The 14,842-nt window shown below is 21.7% G+C and overlaps 1 protein-coding gene across 1 annotated transcript in view; it reads left to right on the top strand.

The window, feature by feature from the left end:
- Nucleotides 1-663: 663 nt before the first annotated feature.
- The window catches only part of LOC117172089 (adapter molecule Crk), a 15,771-nt gene continuing 1,592 nt past the window's right edge, over nt 664-14,842 (top strand). The window contains exons 1-3 of the mRNA XM_033359851.1: nt 664-884; nt 968-1,184; nt 7,420-7,775. Coding sequence (XP_033215742.1) covers nt 1,072-1,184; nt 7,420-7,775 — 469 coding nt within the window. The 5' untranslated portion in view covers nt 664-884; nt 968-1,071. The remainder of the gene's footprint in view (nt 885-967; nt 1,185-7,419; nt 7,776-14,842) is intronic.

The following is a 14,842-nucleotide window of genomic DNA, read 5'->3' as shown; positions in this document are numbered from 1 at the left end:
AGGGGAATTGTTTTTTGCTCGAGGGGCACATTTTTTAAACTATGGACAGTGATAAAAAATCCACTTTTTCATTTGAAATAATCTAAATTAAAAATCATTAGATACCTTAATATAAAGCAATTATATTTTAAATCATTTATAGTAATAAATATAAATAATATATAATTCTAACGAATAAAAAAATTAGTTAATTTTATAACATCAATATGTCATATTAAAATTATCAATTTATTTTATAAGATTTGAATACAAAATCTTGTTAGGTTTCAAGAAAATGTACGGGCCAGTTTTCTTAACTTTGGAATGTGATAAAAAATACCATTTTCAATTTTTAAAAATATGATCAAAATCACTTTATTTCAAAAACATCGTCCTTGCCTTTCCTTTTTTACTATTTTAGATATCCAAAATTTTTTATTAACATCAACTTTATATTTTAATTAAAAAAAGTTCGTCTTTTCATCGACAAAAAACTGAAAAAATGCATGCTTTTTTCTAGCATAAATTTAAAAAATACATAAAAACCATTTAAAAATGTTTGTCCTAAATCTCAATTTTGAAATTTTCGCAAAATCGATAAGCCAATAAGCATTCAGCTTCTGTGCGCATGTCCGAAAATGGTGCGCATGTGTACGGAGCTTAACGTAAGCGAGCGGCCATTTTTGTGATACGGCACTTTACACACTCTGTTTTCTATTAATATATAAACATTATCTATAAAAGTAATTTATAAAAATGCATCCTATTTACAAGTGATCATTGAAAATTAAAAAATGTGCTAAAGTGACATGGTGTTGAGTGAAAAACTCGAAAGTTCGGATCTTCAATTCTGCGAGGACCGACAACCGCTCGAGAAAGAGATGATTTTTTTGTGGATTTAAAGAGTATGGGTTTCCCGAAGATTCTAATTGGACTCAGTTTTATTAATTCAGCGCGTGATATATTTAGCAAACGTTTCTCCTTTTAGATTTGCGAATTTTTTCGCAGGAAAAACTCTTCATTTAAAGTTCTTGGACTGTCGCGATATGCAGGTGTGGGTTGAAAAATCTGTGAAAATCTCCTCTCTATTTTATGGGAAATTGGCCAATTATTGAAACGGAGGCTGCTAATTATCAGTTACATCTGACAAGTGGAACTGATTCGAAAAAAATGGCTGCGACTTTCGATCAGTATGATAAGTCCAGGTAATTTCTGTTTACAGTTCATTGTTATAACCTTGCTTTTCCTCTGTGACGTTTTTCATACATTATTCGCACAATTTTATGACGACTTTGAAGGACAGACGTTTTACTGTTTTGCCAAGTGCTAAGTGAAAATTTTATAATTGTTTTAATCGTGATTGAAATCAAATTTTTTGCGTTCTGGCAGTTGGATAAGCCTATCGGAAAATTTGATGCGACTCATATAATTCCTTTGGACACTTTTTTTAAAATTTTTGTATGATAAAAATTATCCGAGGTGATTTTTAGTGTTTTTTTGGGTTCAGTTTTTGGGAAAAAGTGGGGCATTTATTAAAACACGAGGAATTGTTATTTGATTGAAAATTTAATTATTTTGTTGATTTATCGGTTTTGTTACAAATTCAATTATTTGAATGAACAGTCATCTTTTTGGTTAAAATTTAATTTTTTTATTGGAAAAGTCTGAATATATATTTTGGGTTAAAAATTCATCTCTTTCGGTAAATAAAATTGTACTATTTGGTGGAAAATTTAACTGTTTAGTTGAAAATTTTATTATTTTTTTAATTCAAATATATACTTTTAAAGTCATATTTTTTGCTTGAAAGTTAATTATTATTTTTAATTAAAAAGACTAGTATTATATTTTGGGTTTAGAATTCATCACTTTTTGTTAAAATTGCTACTAATTGATGGAAAATTTAACTATTTGGTTGAAAATTTAATTATTTTTTTGAAAATTCAAATATAATCTTTTTAGTCATTTTTTTCCTCTGAAAGTTAATTATTTTAATTTTAAAAGTCTACTATTATATTTTATGTTTAAAATTCACCTCTTTTGGTTAAAATATCGAATAATTGTTGAACAAAATCTTTATTTGAATGAAAATTCTACTATTTTTTTAAAAACTAATCTTTTTTTTTTAAGTTAATTATTTTTATTTAAAAAGTTTGAATATATATTTTGGGTTCCGAATTCATCTTTTTTGGTGAAAAAATGTACTATTTGGTGGCAGATTTAACCCTTAAGTTGAAAATTTTTTTTTTTCAAAATTCAAATATATTTTTGAAGTCATATTTTTTGCTTAAATGTTAATTATAATTTTTAATTAAAAAGTCTACTATTATATTTTTGGTTCAGAGTTCATCACTTTTAGTTAAAATTGCTACTCCTTGGTGGAAAATTTAATTATTTTATTGCAAATTTAATTATTTCTTTAAAAAGTCATTTTTTTCGTCTGAAAGTTCATTATTTTCTTTTTAAAAGTCTGAAATTATATTTTGGGTTTAGAATTCATCGGTTTTGTCTAAAATTTCTAATAATTGATGGAAAAACTATTAATTTGGGTAAAAATTCAACTATTTTCTTAAAAAGTCATATTTTTTTGCTTAAAGTTAATTATTTTTATTTGAAAAGTCTGAATATATATTTTGGGTTCAGAATTTTTCTCTTTTGATAAAAAATTGTACTTTTTGGTTATAAATTTAATTTTTTTTAAGCCATATTTTTTGCTTGAAAGTTAATTATTATTTTTAATTGGAAAGTCTACTATTATATTTTGGATTTAAAATTCATAAATTGTCTTGCAAATTTAATTATTTCTTTAAAAAGAAATGTTTTTCGTCTAAAAGTTTATTATTTTTTTTAAAGTCTACAATTATATTTTGGGTTTAGAATTCATCGACTTTGGCTAAAATTTATAATAATTGGTGAAAAAAATTATTAATATGGTCTTTAGATTTTTTTAATTTCTTTACAAAATTTTGTTGGAAAATTTAACTATATGGTTGGAAATTTAATTATTTTTTTGAAAATTTAAATACATTTTTTTTAAAAACATATTTTTGCTTGAAGGTTAATTATTATTTTTAATTGAAAAGTCTATTAGTATATTTTGGATTAAGAATTAATCACTTTTGGTTAAAATTTCTACTACTTGGTGGAAAATTTAATTATTTTATTGCAAATTTAATTATTTTATTGCAAATTTAATTATTTCTTTAAAAAGTCTTTTTTTTCGTCTGAAAGTTAATTATTTTAAATTTAAAAGTCTACTATTATATTTTTTGTTTAGAATTCATCGGTTTTCTCTAAAATTTCTAATAATTGATGGAAAAACTATTAATTTGGTTGAAAATTCAACTATTTTTTTAAAAAGTAATATTTTTTTGTTTAAAGTTAATTATTTTTATTTGAAAAGTCTGAATACAAATTTTGCGTTCAGAATTAATCTCTTTTGTTTAAAAACTGGACTACCTAGTGGAAATTTAAATTATTTTATTAAAAACTAAATTATTTTTCTCAAAAACTCATCTTTTTTGGATGAAAGTTAATTATTTTAATTTTAAAATTCTACTATTATATTTTGGGTTCAAAATTCATCTCTTTTGGTAAAAAAATTGCACTATTTTGGTGGAAAGTTTAACCATTTAGTTGAAGATTTCATTATTTTTTTGAAAATTCCAATATATGTTTTAAAAGTCATATTTTTGGCTTGAAAGTTAATTATTATTTTTAATTAAAAAGTCTACTATTATATTTTTGATTTAGAATTTATCACTTTTGGTTAAAATTTCTATTACTCGGTGGAAACTTTCATTATTATATTTCAAATTTTATTTCCAAAGTTTAAAAAAATTTCTTACGAATTATTTTTTTTAATTTCATTACAAAATTTGGTGGAAAATTTAATTCTTTTTTTGAAAATTCAACTATATTTTTTTTTCAAGTAATATTTTTTGCTTGAAAAGCCTGCTATTATATTTTGGACTTACAATTCCATCTCTTTTGGTTAAAATTTCTAATAATTGGTGAACATTTTTTATTTGGTTAAAAACTCAATTATTTCTTTATAAAGACATTTTTTCGCCTGAAAGTGGAAATTTAAATTATTTTATTGAAAATTTAATTATTTTCTCAAAAACTCATTTTTTTGGTTGAAATATATATTTTTTAAATCATATTTTTTGCTTGAAAGTTAATTATTATTTTTAAATGAAAGGTCTACTATTATATTTTGAGTTTAGAATTCATCAGTTGTGTTAAAATTTCTAATACCTTGTGCAAAATTTAATTATTATATTGCAATTTTAATTATTTCTTTTAAAAGTTTTGAAACATTTCTTTCGAATTTTTTTTTATTTCTTTGCAAAATTTGGTGGAAATTTTAACTATTTGGTTGAAAATTTTATTTTTTTTTTTGAAAATTCAAATATATATTTTTTTCAAGCAATATTTTTTACTTGAAAGTTAATTAGTATTCTAATTTGAAAAGTCTACTACGATGAGTTCATTTTTTTAAAAATTCAACTATTTTCTTTAAAAGTAATTCTTTTTGTATAAAAGTTTATTATTTTTATTTTAAAATTGGACTATATTTTGTGTTTGAATTAATCGGTTTTGGTTAAAATTTCTAATAATTGGTGGACAAAATTATTTATTTGGTTGAAAAGTCAACTTTTTAGTTGAGAATTGTCTTTCTCTTTTGTTAAAAAAATTTTACTATTTGTTGGAAAATTTCACTATTTAGTTGAAAATTTATTTTTTTTTAAATTCAATTATATATATTTTTTAAAGTCATATTTTTTGCTTGAAAGTTGTCAACTATTTTTTTAAAAAGTTATCTTTTTGGTCGTTTTTCTTTTTGGTTGATAATGAAATTTCTTAATAGAAAATTTAAGTATTACAGTTTTGGTAGAAAATTGTTCCTATTCAGTTAAAAATTAAACTTTTTGGATGAAAATTGTTTTCTTTTTTTTTAGGTGAAAATTAAACTATTTCATTGAGCATTCATTTATTTTGTTGACAAATTATATTTTTGACTAGAAAATTAATTATTTTGATTGCAAATTCAACTATTTGGTTAAAAATTCATTTATCTTGTTAAAAATGCAATAACAGTTTTGACCGCAAATTACAGGAAAAAGTCGGGAAATGTCCGGGAATTTAGTTAAGAAACTGAGAATTTACTTCTTATCGCAGTTTAATTTAAATTTTTATTATTTAAATGATCTTGGTTAATTCAAAAAAGTGATTTCTACTTTATCTACAGTCGCAAATTTTTTAGATTTATTTAAAAATTAAACTAGTTCTTTAAAAATTTATGTCTTTTTGAAAAATTCTACTTTTTTGTAGAAAATTAATCGTTATGGTTTGAAAATTCATCTTTTCAGTAGAAAATTCAACTATTCTAGTTAAAGATTCATCATTTCATTTTAAAATTCAACAGTTTCATTGAAAATTAATTCCTTTAACTGAAAATTTGAATGTCCATTTTTGGCTGAAAATTGATTGTCTTTTTTATTGAAAATTTCGTTGAAAATCTAAATTAATTGTTTTGTAGAAAATCATCTTTCCCTTTATAAGTTAATTTTCTTCTTTAGAAATTCTTCTATTCGGTTAATAATTCAAGTATTCCAGTTGAATATTTATCTTTTTTTTTTGAAAATTAAGATTTTTGTAAAAAAATTCATCATTTTAATTAAAAATTTCATTCTTTGGATAAAATATGAGCTATTGGATTGAAATTTTGTTTTTTCTTTGGACGAAAAGGAATTTTTTTCCGATAATTTAATTATTGTGCTAAAAATTTGTTTCTTTTTTTATTGAAAGTTATTTTTTTTTTAACTGAAAATGTAATTATTATTCAGTGGAATATTTCATAATTTTAGATAAAAATTTATCTCTTTGGTTAAACAGAGAGAGAAGTGTTTGACTAAAAATTTAATTATTTAATTTTTGGTGAAAAAATTATCTATTTTAGTTGAAAATACATATTTTTTTGTAGAAATTAATCTTCTTGGTTGAAAATTCATCTTTTTGGTCAAAAATTCAATTATTCTATTTAAATATTCATCATTTTAGTTGAAAATTCATCTTCCTGGTTTAAAAGTCAATTTTTCCAGTTAAATATTTATAATTTTGGTTTGGAAATGTAAATATTTTTTCGAAAGTTAATTTTTTTGCTTATTTGGAAATTTAACTTATTCCAATTGAATATTCCATAGTTTTAGTTAAAAATTCTTCTGTTTGGTTGAAAATTAATTTTTTCAACTTAAAATTTAATTATTTAGGTTTTGATTGATAATTTATCTTTTTTAGTCAAAATTAATTTGTTTTTGTAGAAAATTCAACTAGTTCAATTAAAGATTCATCATTTTAGTTGAAAATTCATCTATCTGGTTTAAAATTCAACTATGGCAGTTAAAAATTTACAATTTAAGGTGAAAATTAAATCATAAATTTTTCTGCTTGTTTGAACATTGAATGACAATTTATTTGAGAATTCAATTTTTTATTTAAAATTAAAATCGGGTTTGTTTGAAATATCAGTATCTACATCTTTCTTTGAAAATTAATCGTTTTCGTTGAGAATTCAACTATTTTGTTGAAAATTGGTCTTTTTTTGGATTTAAAATCCGTCCGCCTGTAATCAAAATTCATCTTATACGGCAAAAAAGTCATCATTTTTTTGAATATTCAACTATTTTGTCGAAAATTTCCCTTTTTGGCTTCAAAATTTAACAATTTGGTTGTAATTTTTTTTTTGTCTTTCTTGGCTGAACAATATTTCTTAATTGAAAATTCAACTCTTTTTGTAAAGATTTCATTTGTTTTTAAATTGAATTCAACTTTTTTTATTCCAAATTTATCTCTTTTGTTAAAAATTGAATTATTTTTTTTAAAACTCATGTTTTTGGTTTCAGATTTAATTATTTGAGTTGAAGATTAATGATTTTAGTTGAAAAATCATCACTTAAGTTGAAAATTGAATTATAATCTTGAAAATCCTTTTTTTTTTGTTTTTTAAAAAAGAATGTTTTCAACTGAAAATGTAACTATTCCATTTTTGGTTGGAATTTGATATTTTTAATGGAAAATTTAAGTATTTTTTCCAATCTTAATTTATTTTGGAATTTTTCGCTCTGTTGTATTAAAGAATTTTTAGAATGAACGTCATGAATCAACAAAATTTTGCGTTTATTTGCTAGTACAAATATGTGATTTTCAGCTGACCGGGAAATTTTTGGAAATTTAAAATCAACCGCCGAATCACCACCCTTGATAATTTTTAATTAAAAAGTTGAATCCCTAGAAACTGCAAAAAATCCATAATTTATTATAAATTCGCGAAAATACATATTTCGAATTGGTCTAAAAAAAAAATGCGAAATATTTAAATACTTAAAGAACTTGATGAAAATGATGGATATTTGGATAAAATGGTGCATTTTTTAGTTGGTACTTTGGGGCAATATCGAGACACGATGCTGAAGAGTTGCTGAAGAGTGAAAAAGAAGGTGGCGTGTTTTTAGTACGAGACAGTACATCAATTACTGGCGATTTTGTACTTTGTGTCAAGGAGGACAGCAAAGTTAGCCACTACATTATAAACAAAATTCAACAAGGTGATCAACTACGATTTCGGATAGGAGATCAAATGTTTTCTGATCTTCCGAATCTTTTAGCATTTTACAAACTCCATTATCTTGACACCACGCCACTTATCAGGCCAGCGCCGAAGAAATCGCACAGGGTAATTGCAAAATACGATTTCGAGGGCAAGGATTCTGAAGATTTGCCTTTCAAAAAAGGTAATAATTTTTTTAATTCATTTTTTTTCTTCAGGGAAAATCTGACATTCATGTGTTTTCCTCTTTTATAAAGAATTTCTCTCTTTTACTTTGTTTACAAACAAATTTCGACTTTTTCTAGTATTTTTTTTTCTTTCGCTTAAATGCAAACTGAATTGATCAAACTTAATAAGAAAATTCGACTGTTTTTGGTTGAAAGTTAATTATTTTTTATTAAAATACCGTTATATTTTTAGATCTGAAAATTCTGTCCACGTTCGATTTCAACAGTTTTTAAATAATTAGTTGAATTTTTATGTTTTTTAATTATTTTTTATTTTCAAGCTTACATTATTAATTTAAAGAATTTTTAAATGCTTTCTCGAAGACTCGAATAAATAAAAAATTGAAGCCTTTAATGTTAAAAATTTTGGATACAAAACATTTTTATTTAATAAATAAATAGCAATTTTAATTTATCTGTACTTTAAGTAAGAAAAAGTGAACAAAACCGATTCTAAATCAGTTCAAAATTTAAGAATTTCCAGATTTTAATGTAAAAACTTAAACCCATTCAATTTTGGAAATTTTTAATAAAAAAAAAAGATTAATGATTGAATATTTTAAAATATTTAAATGTAAAGAATCTTTAACTGAATTGTTTGACATAAAAAACCTGGAATCGTTAAAATTTCGAAAAGCATTTAAACTTTGAACGTTACAATTTTAATTGTTGTATTTGAAAAATGCTTGATTTGTAAATAAAAATGTTTAATTTTGATGTATAATTTACAAATGAACATTTGTAAAAAAAATTGAGTATTTTTAAGGAATATTTAGGTTTAAAAAAAAATAAAATAAAAAATTATCATGCAAATTTTAGAAAGTTTTTTTTTTTAATCTTCCAGATTCTTTTTTGAAAATTTTGTTTAAATGTTTGAAAAACTTTTTAGATATTTTCTTGAAATAATTTTTTAAACTGAAAAATAATTTTTAATTTTCCTAGGACTCTTAAGAAAATTTTTTTATTTATTTTTATTTATAAGGAGGTTTTTATTAAGTTAAAAATCTTGTTTGAGTTTCAATTGTTTAATCTTTAACCCACTTCGTTTGAAATTTTTTTATTTAGAAAATAATATATATTCATAGGGTAAAAATTTGAAACTGAATTCTTTTATATAGAGAAAAATTTAATTTTTCTATTTAAAAAATGTTTAATTTGTAAGTGAAATTGTTAAATTTTAACTCAATTTAACAATTGAGTACTTATTATTTGTAGAAAAAATTTGAGTAATTTTAAGAGATATTTAGGAGTTTTTAAAAGATTAAAAATTATCATGTAAATTTGAAAAAGTTTTCTTAAAATCTTCTAGAATCTTTTTCGAAAATTGTGTTTAAATCTTTGAAAAACTTATTAAATATTTTTAATTTTCCTAGGAATCTTAAAAAAAAATTTATGCATCCAAATTGTAAAGAAACTTTTTTAAATTTGCAGGATTTTCTGAAAATTGTAGAAAAAATTCAGTTAATTTTGACAGATATTTACAAGTTCTGAAAAATTTTTAATTAAAAACAAATTTAAAGTAACTTCTAGATTTCTCAAGATTTTGAAATAAAATTTTGAAGCTTTCCAAGGACGTTTAAACTATTTAAAAAGAAAATAATTGAATTTCTAATTTAAGATGTGTTCAGTTAAAATTTTTTCCACTTTGAGTGCTTTAATTTGCAGCTCAGTTTTTGTTACCTCAAGTGGAATTTTTTTTAGCTTTAGTGTTCCATTTTTTAAATTTCATTGACCGTGAAAAATCTTTTGCAACCCGGAAAATGAATTATATTTGAAAATTTATTTCCTTTGATTGAAAATTTCACTATTTTGTGGAAAATTCGGTTGTTTTTTCTCAAAAATGATTTAAAAATTTGCACCTTTCTATTTGAAAAGGATACTATTATATTTTGGGTTCAGAATTCTTTTGGTTGAAAATTCATCTTTTTTGGTCGAAAGTTAATTATTATTTTTATTTTAAAAGTTTACTATTATATTTTGTTCAGAATTTATCTCTTTTGTTTAAATATTCTACTATTTGGCGAAAAAATTATGTTAAAAAATCGTCCTTTTTGGTTTATTTTTTATTTTTTTAAATCAAACATATATCTTAGTTAAAAAATTGTAATATTTGGTGAAAGATTTAATTATTTTTGTTGTTAAAAATTTATCTTTGTTGGATAATTGAACACTTTATTTAGAAATTATTTTTTTTGTTGGAGATTCATCATTAAATTATTATTTAAAAAAGGACTAACATATTTTTGTTTTAGAATTTATCGGTTTTAGTTAAAAATTCTACTATTTGATGGAAGATTAAATTTTTTTTCGCTGAGAATTTATCTTTCTCGGAAAGTTGAACAATTATTTTCAAAAAAATTTTTTGTGGATTCATAATTATACTTAAAAATTAATTTCCCTCATTGAAAACTTGACAATTTTGTGAAAAATTATGTTTTTTTCTTCGTCAAAAATTAATTCAAAACATTTGATTAAAAATTCTATTTCATGACTAATTAAATTATTTTGTTGAATATTGATTGTTGGTTGAAAATATATTTCTAAATTAATGAATTAATTTAAAAATTCAACTATTTCGTTAAAAATTTACATTTTAATTGAAAATTCATATTTCCGCGTTACAATTTTAAAAGTATTGTAGAGAATTCATCTTTTTGGTTTGAAAATTAATCTCCTTTGTTAGAAAATTTGTTGTTGAAAATAAATTTTTTTAACTGCAAATTTAATTATTATATTTTTGATTGAAAATTCAATTATTTGATTGAAAAAACATATTTTTGGGTTGAAAAATGAACTGTTGTTTCGTTGAAAATTTTTTATTTCGGGTTGAAAATTCAAGTTTCTTCTTAAAAATTCGTCTTTGGCTTCAACATTAAACTATTTAGTTAAAAATGCAACTGTTTTCGGTTGAATTTTAATATTTTCGGATTGGAAAATCTATTATATTGTAGCAAATTTAATGGTTTCAGGTATAAATGTATTTATTGAACAGCAAATTTAATTATTTCATCTTTTTCAAATAGAAAATTCATCTTTGTGGCTTAAAAATGAAATTTTCTTGTTGAAAACTCTATCATTTTGGTATCAAATTTAACTATTTCGTTGAAAATTATGTTTTTAGTTGAAAATTCGTAATTTCGGAATGAAAATTCATCTCTTGAGGTAGAAATGTTTTCTTTTTTTTGATAGAATTCAACTCTTTTGATTTAAAATTATTTTGTGGTTCAAATTTTAACTATTAATTTAAAAATTTATTTTTTAAGATTAATCTCTTTAGCGGAAAATTCACATTTTTGAAAATGTAACTATTTTGTGAAAATAAGATATTTTTAAAATTGATTTTTTCTATTTCTTGTTGAAAATTGATTGTTTCTAGATAAATGTTCAACGTTTAGTTGTTGTTTTTGGATAGAATTCATTTGTTTCTTATTGAAAATTAAATTATTCTTTTATTCAATTTTCAATTATTACATTTTTCGTTCAGAATTCATATTTTTTATATTTTTACACATGTATTCTTTTTTTTTCAGATTCATTGTTTTAGTTCAAATTTTGTTGTTGTTGTTGGAAATGTAATTATTTTTTTTTAATTAGATTTTATTTATTTTTTAAATTTTAATTTAAAAATTAAGAATTCCATTTTTGTTTGAAAATTTATCTTTTTTATTTAATTATTCAACTTAGAAAAGTTCATTGAGAATTCACCTTTTTCGATGGGAAATTCAACTGTGTGTCAAAAAATTTGTCCTTTAGCTGAAAGATGCAAGTATTACGTTAAAAATGCAATTGTTTTTTATTAAAGTTTAATCTTTCTTGTTCGAAAATTCACCTATTTGATTGAAAACTTTTTTGTTTTTTTAAGATGAAAATTTAACTATTTTGTTGAAAATTTGTTTTTTGTTGTTTGAAAATTATTTCATTTTTTAAATTGAAAATTTAACTTCTTTTTCGTTTGGAAAATTAATGATTTTAATTGGAAATTTAATAATTCAATTTTTTGTGTGACCATTTGTCTTTTTTAGTTTAAAATGCCAGTACTTTATTGAAAATTAATGCATTTTGTTGAAAAATTTCTTTTTCAGTCGAAAATTAATTTTCCTGTTTTAAAAATTCTTCTGTTCGGTTAAAAATTCAAGTATTCCACTTAAATATGTATCTTTTCAGTTGAAAATTCATCCTTTAGGTTGGAAATATAATTTCTTGGTTGAAAGTTAAACACTTTTGTTTAAATTCATCTTTTTGGTTGTAAATTTATATATTGCCATTGAAGATTTATTATTTTAATTGAAAATCCATCTCTAGTTGATTTTTTTTTGTTAGGAAAATTAATTATTTTAACTAAAAATTTAATAATTCAAGTTTTTGTTGACAATTTGTCCTTTTTAGTTGAAAATTGAACTACTTCATTGAAAATTAATGTATTTTGTTGAAAAATGGTCTTTTTTATATAAAATTAATCTTCTGGTTTAAAAATTCATCTTTTTGCTTTAAAATTCAATTATTTCAGTTAGAAAATCTTCATTTAAATCGAAAATTTATCAGCTATATTGAAAATTGAGCTTTTTTCTTTAAAATCCGTTATTTTTTTGTAATTAAATGTTTGCGCTTAGAGACACGTATGTATGTTATTGAAAAACTTGACTGGGAAATTAAAATCGGTCACCGAATCGCGACCCATCAATTTTTTATTTTTTTTAAATATTTTCAACTACTGAATTTCTTTCAATTATAAAAAATTATATTTTTATTGTGGCAAATTGAAAAAAAAATTTAATTACTGAAAACTTAATGTTCCATTTTCTTTAATTTTATCCCATTACCAACAGTCAAAAATTGAATTTTTTTCAATTTTCAACAATGGAATTTTCATCTGTTGAAGCTTCAATTTTCTTCAAGTTTCAACAGTTAAAAAAATGAATAAATAAATTTCCAACTGTTGCAAACTCTATTGTGGAAAATGAAAGAAAATTGACTTTTCAATTGTTGAAAAGACGAAAATTCAATGCTTAATTTTGTTCAGTTTTGCAAGAGGTAAAAATTCAATTTTCTTCAATTTTCTACAACATATTTCAATTACGAACTATTGCAGTTTTAACTTTTGAAAATTGAAGGCAACTCAACTGTTGAAAACTTATATTTAAATTTTCTTTCATTTTAAATTTTCTTCAATTTTCAACAGTTAAAAAATTAAATGTTATTAAATTCGCAACAGTTAAAATGCATTTTTAGATGTTGAAAATTTTAAAAAACTCAACTATTGAAAACTCAATGTTCAATTTTCTTTCATTTTCAATTTTGTTACATTTTCTACAATGGAATTTGCAGCTATTAATGATTGTCAATTTTCTTCAATTTTCAACAATTAAAAATGCAATTTTTAATTTTTTATCTGTTTTCAACCATTTCATTTTATATATCTTCAACTGTAAACAATTTTCAACCATTGAATTTTCCATTTTCTTTAAAATCGAAACAATTGAATTTTCAATTGCTAAACATTGAATAAAATACATTTGTTGAAAACTCAATATTCAATAATTTTCTTTCATTTTCAATTTTCTTCGATTTTCCACAATAATTGAAAATTTAATTATTAATTTTTTAAAATATTTTCATCAATCAAATTTCCCATTCTCTTCAATTCTAAAAAACCAAATTTTCCACTGTTAAATACTGAATTTTTAATTTTCAATTTATTATTTGATTTATAACAATTTAATTTTCCATTTTCACTCATTCTAAGCAGCAATAGCTGAAAATTCAATTGAATTTTCCATTTTCTTCAATTCTAAACAATTGAATTTTCAATTTTCAAAAATTGAATAAAATAAGATTGTTGAAAACTCAATGTTGAATAATTTTCTTTCATTTTAAATTTTCTTCGATTTTCAACAGTTTAAAGATCAAATTTTATTTTATTTTCAGCCGTCGAAAATTCAGTCATCAATTCTTTGTCAATGTTGAACATTAAAATTTTCTACTGTTGAAAATTTAATTTTCTTCAATTTTTAACAGTTAAAAATTTATTTTTGAACAGTTTAAAAAGTGGAAACAAATTTTTAATTGGATTTTCAACTGTGGCAAATTTGAAAAAAAATTAATATTTCAACTGTTGAAAAACTGAATAAACTTCAGTGTTCAATTTTCAAAAATAAAAAATTCAATTTTCCACAACAATTGAAAATTCAATTATTAATTTTTTAAAAATATTTTCATCAATTGAATTTCCCATTTTCTTCTATTCTAAAAAACCTAATTTTCAACTGTTGAAAACTGAATTCTTAATTTTCAATTTATTATTTGATTTCAAAAAATTTAATTTTCCATTTTTTTAAATTCCAAACACTTGAATTTTCAATTTCCAAAAATTGAATAAAATAAGATTGTTGAAAACGCAATGTTGAACAATTTTCTTTCATTTTCAATTTTCTTCGATTTTCGACAGTTAAAAGAATTAAATTTTCCACAACAATTGAAGATCATTTATTATTATTTTTTTAATTTTCAGTAATTGAATTTTCCATTCTCTTCAATTCTAAAAAATAACAAATTTTCAACTGTTATAAACTGAATTTTAGTTTTCAATTTATTATTTGATTTCTATCAATTTAATTTTCCATTTTCACTCATTCTAAGTAGCAATAGTTGAAAATTCAATAATAATAAATTTGCAATAGGTGAAAATTCAATTTAATTTTCCATTTTCTTCAAAATCTAAACAATTGAATTTTCAATTTTCAAAAATTGAATAAAATAAGATTGTTGTTCTTTCATTTTCAATTTTCTTCTATTTTCGACGGTTAAAAAAATTCAATTTTCCACAATAATTAAAAATTCAATTATTAATTTTTAAAAATATTTTCATTAATTGAATTTCCCATTCTCTTCAATTCTAAAAACTAAATTTTCAACTGTTGAAAATTGAATTTTTAATAATTCATTCTAAGCCGCAATAGCTGAAAATTTAATTGAATTTTCTATTTTTTTAAATTCCAAACAATTGAATTTTCAATTTCCAAAAATT

The sequence above is a fragment of the Belonocnema kinseyi genome, chromosome 4 (assembly GCF_010883055.1).
Source record: "Belonocnema kinseyi isolate 2016_QV_RU_SX_M_011 chromosome 4, B_treatae_v1, whole genome shotgun sequence".
NCBI classification, from domain to species: Eukaryota; Metazoa; Arthropoda; class Insecta; order Hymenoptera; family Cynipidae; genus Belonocnema; species Belonocnema kinseyi.
The sequence above is the reverse complement of the archived record's forward strand: the minus strand, read 5'-3'. Positions and strand labels throughout refer to the sequence as shown.